The sequence below is a fragment of the Austrofundulus limnaeus genome, unplaced genomic scaffold, assembly GCF_001266775.1.
Source record: "Austrofundulus limnaeus strain Quisiro unplaced genomic scaffold, Austrofundulus_limnaeus-1.0 Scaffold624, whole genome shotgun sequence".
Taxonomy (NCBI): domain Eukaryota; kingdom Metazoa; phylum Chordata; class Actinopteri; order Cyprinodontiformes; family Rivulidae; genus Austrofundulus; species Austrofundulus limnaeus.
This window is the reverse complement of record NW_013953026.1, coordinates 97,156-98,786: the sequence shown is the minus strand read 5'-3', so window position 1 is coordinate 98,786 and position 1,631 is coordinate 97,156. Positions and strand designations below refer to the sequence as shown.

General features: G+C 38.9%; 1 protein-coding gene across 2 annotated transcripts in view; it reads left to right on the top strand.

The window, feature by feature from the left end:
- Positions 1–1,312, top strand: part of LOC106531369 (heterogeneous nuclear ribonucleoprotein L) — a gene marked incomplete at its 3' end in the record, with an annotated part of 30,900 nt that extends 29,588 nt beyond the window's left edge. For both annotated transcript variants that reach the window (XM_014027216.1, XM_014027215.1), the window contains 3 exon segments: positions 390–511; positions 955–1,156; positions 1,251–1,312. In XM_014027216.1, the coding sequence (XP_013882670.1) occupies positions 390–511; positions 955–1,156; positions 1,251–1,312 (386 nt within the window).
- Between the last annotated feature and the right edge of the window lie 319 nt (positions 1,313–1,631).

Sequence of the window (1,631 nt, the reverse complement as noted above, 5' to 3'; positions counted from 1 at the left end):
GATTAATTCATAATGGACATCATTTTTAAAACCTAAATGTAAAAATTAATCAGTTGCCAAAGAAGAAGAGTTTATAGTAGGAAACCATTCCTAAAGGTAATTGCTGCACTCAAACCCTGTTATATTTAATTTGGAATATTAACGCAACTTTGTTTACATTAAGATCATCAGCAAGATTTGTCTGCTCTCTAAATGAGACAAAYGTATCCGTGACTTTGGCCTGTGGTGTACAGCACCACACACTGATGTTACTTATATCAAACATTTCTTTCAAACGTTATATCACGGTTACTGAAATGTTTTTTTTAATCTGCTGAAAGTTCAAGCTTTTTTTAAATAAAGGCTGTGTAAATATACACTTTACTATGTTTTTTTCTTGTTATTTTCAGGTGAAGTTCATGAAAAGTAAACCTGGAGCAGCAATGGTGGAGATGGGAGACTGTTACTCTGTGGACAGGGCCATTACTCACCTCAATAACACCTTCCTCTTTGGACAGAAACTTAATGTTTGGTAAAAGCTTCTCCCCAAACTGCTTTGAACACTAGTTTTATAGAGACTCTTTACAGTTCTTATGCATTATTCATTCGTACACACGTTCACACACTGGTGRTGGTCAGCTACATTGCAGCCACAGCTGCACTGGCACAGAAAGAGGCAGGGCTGCCCTGGATGTGTTTGCATCGAGCAGAGAGTCACTTTGATGTGGGCGGGGTCATAAATTTAAACACACCAGATCTTGTTTTGTTTTATTTGTGACAAAACAATAATGGACTACACCAAACTTGAAGGAAAAGTACAGAATATTGAACTGGACCATCCTGCAGTGTGATGCTTAAGACGAGAGGTTGAACTGTCATGGACTGTCCCTAACCTCTCTGATACTGAACATGCTGTATACTGCTTGTCTTTAGCTAAATATTGAGACGTAAGATCTTTGGTGTTTCTCTTTGCAGTGTGTCCAAGCAGCAGGCCATAGTACCAGGGCAGTGCTATCAGTTAGAGGATAACACCAGCAGTTTCAAAGACTTCCATGGATCTCGCAACAACCGCTTTACTTCTCCAGAGCAAGCAGCTAAAAACCGAATCCAGCATCCCAGCAACGTTCTGCATTTCTTTAATGCCCAGCCAGAAATCACTGCAGAGGCGTTTTCCCAGGTGAGAAAACACACCGGTTTTGTTTAAAGGATAACATTATTCCTAGAATCACCATTTTAAAACTGCACTGTACCTTGTCTCTTCTTACTTTTAGATTTGTGATGAACTGGGGATTAAGAGTCCTGTTGATGTAAAACTTTTTACTGGAAAGAGTGAGTAGTTATTTTTGCTCATAAAATGAACAAGTTTTTATATGGATTCAACCACAGACACTTATTTATTTTTATTGTGTATAATGTGATCTCAAGTACAATGCGATCCCCATTTTTGTGCTTAAAAATCAAAAATAATTGAATCCTTGTGTACACTCACCGGCCACTTTATTAGGTACACCTGTCCAACTGCTCGTTAACACTTAATTTCTAATCAGCCAATCACATGGCGGCAACTCAGTGCATTTAGGCATGTAGACATGGTCAAGACAATCTCCTGCAGTTCAAACCGGGTCAAGACAATCTCCTGCAGTTCAAACCGG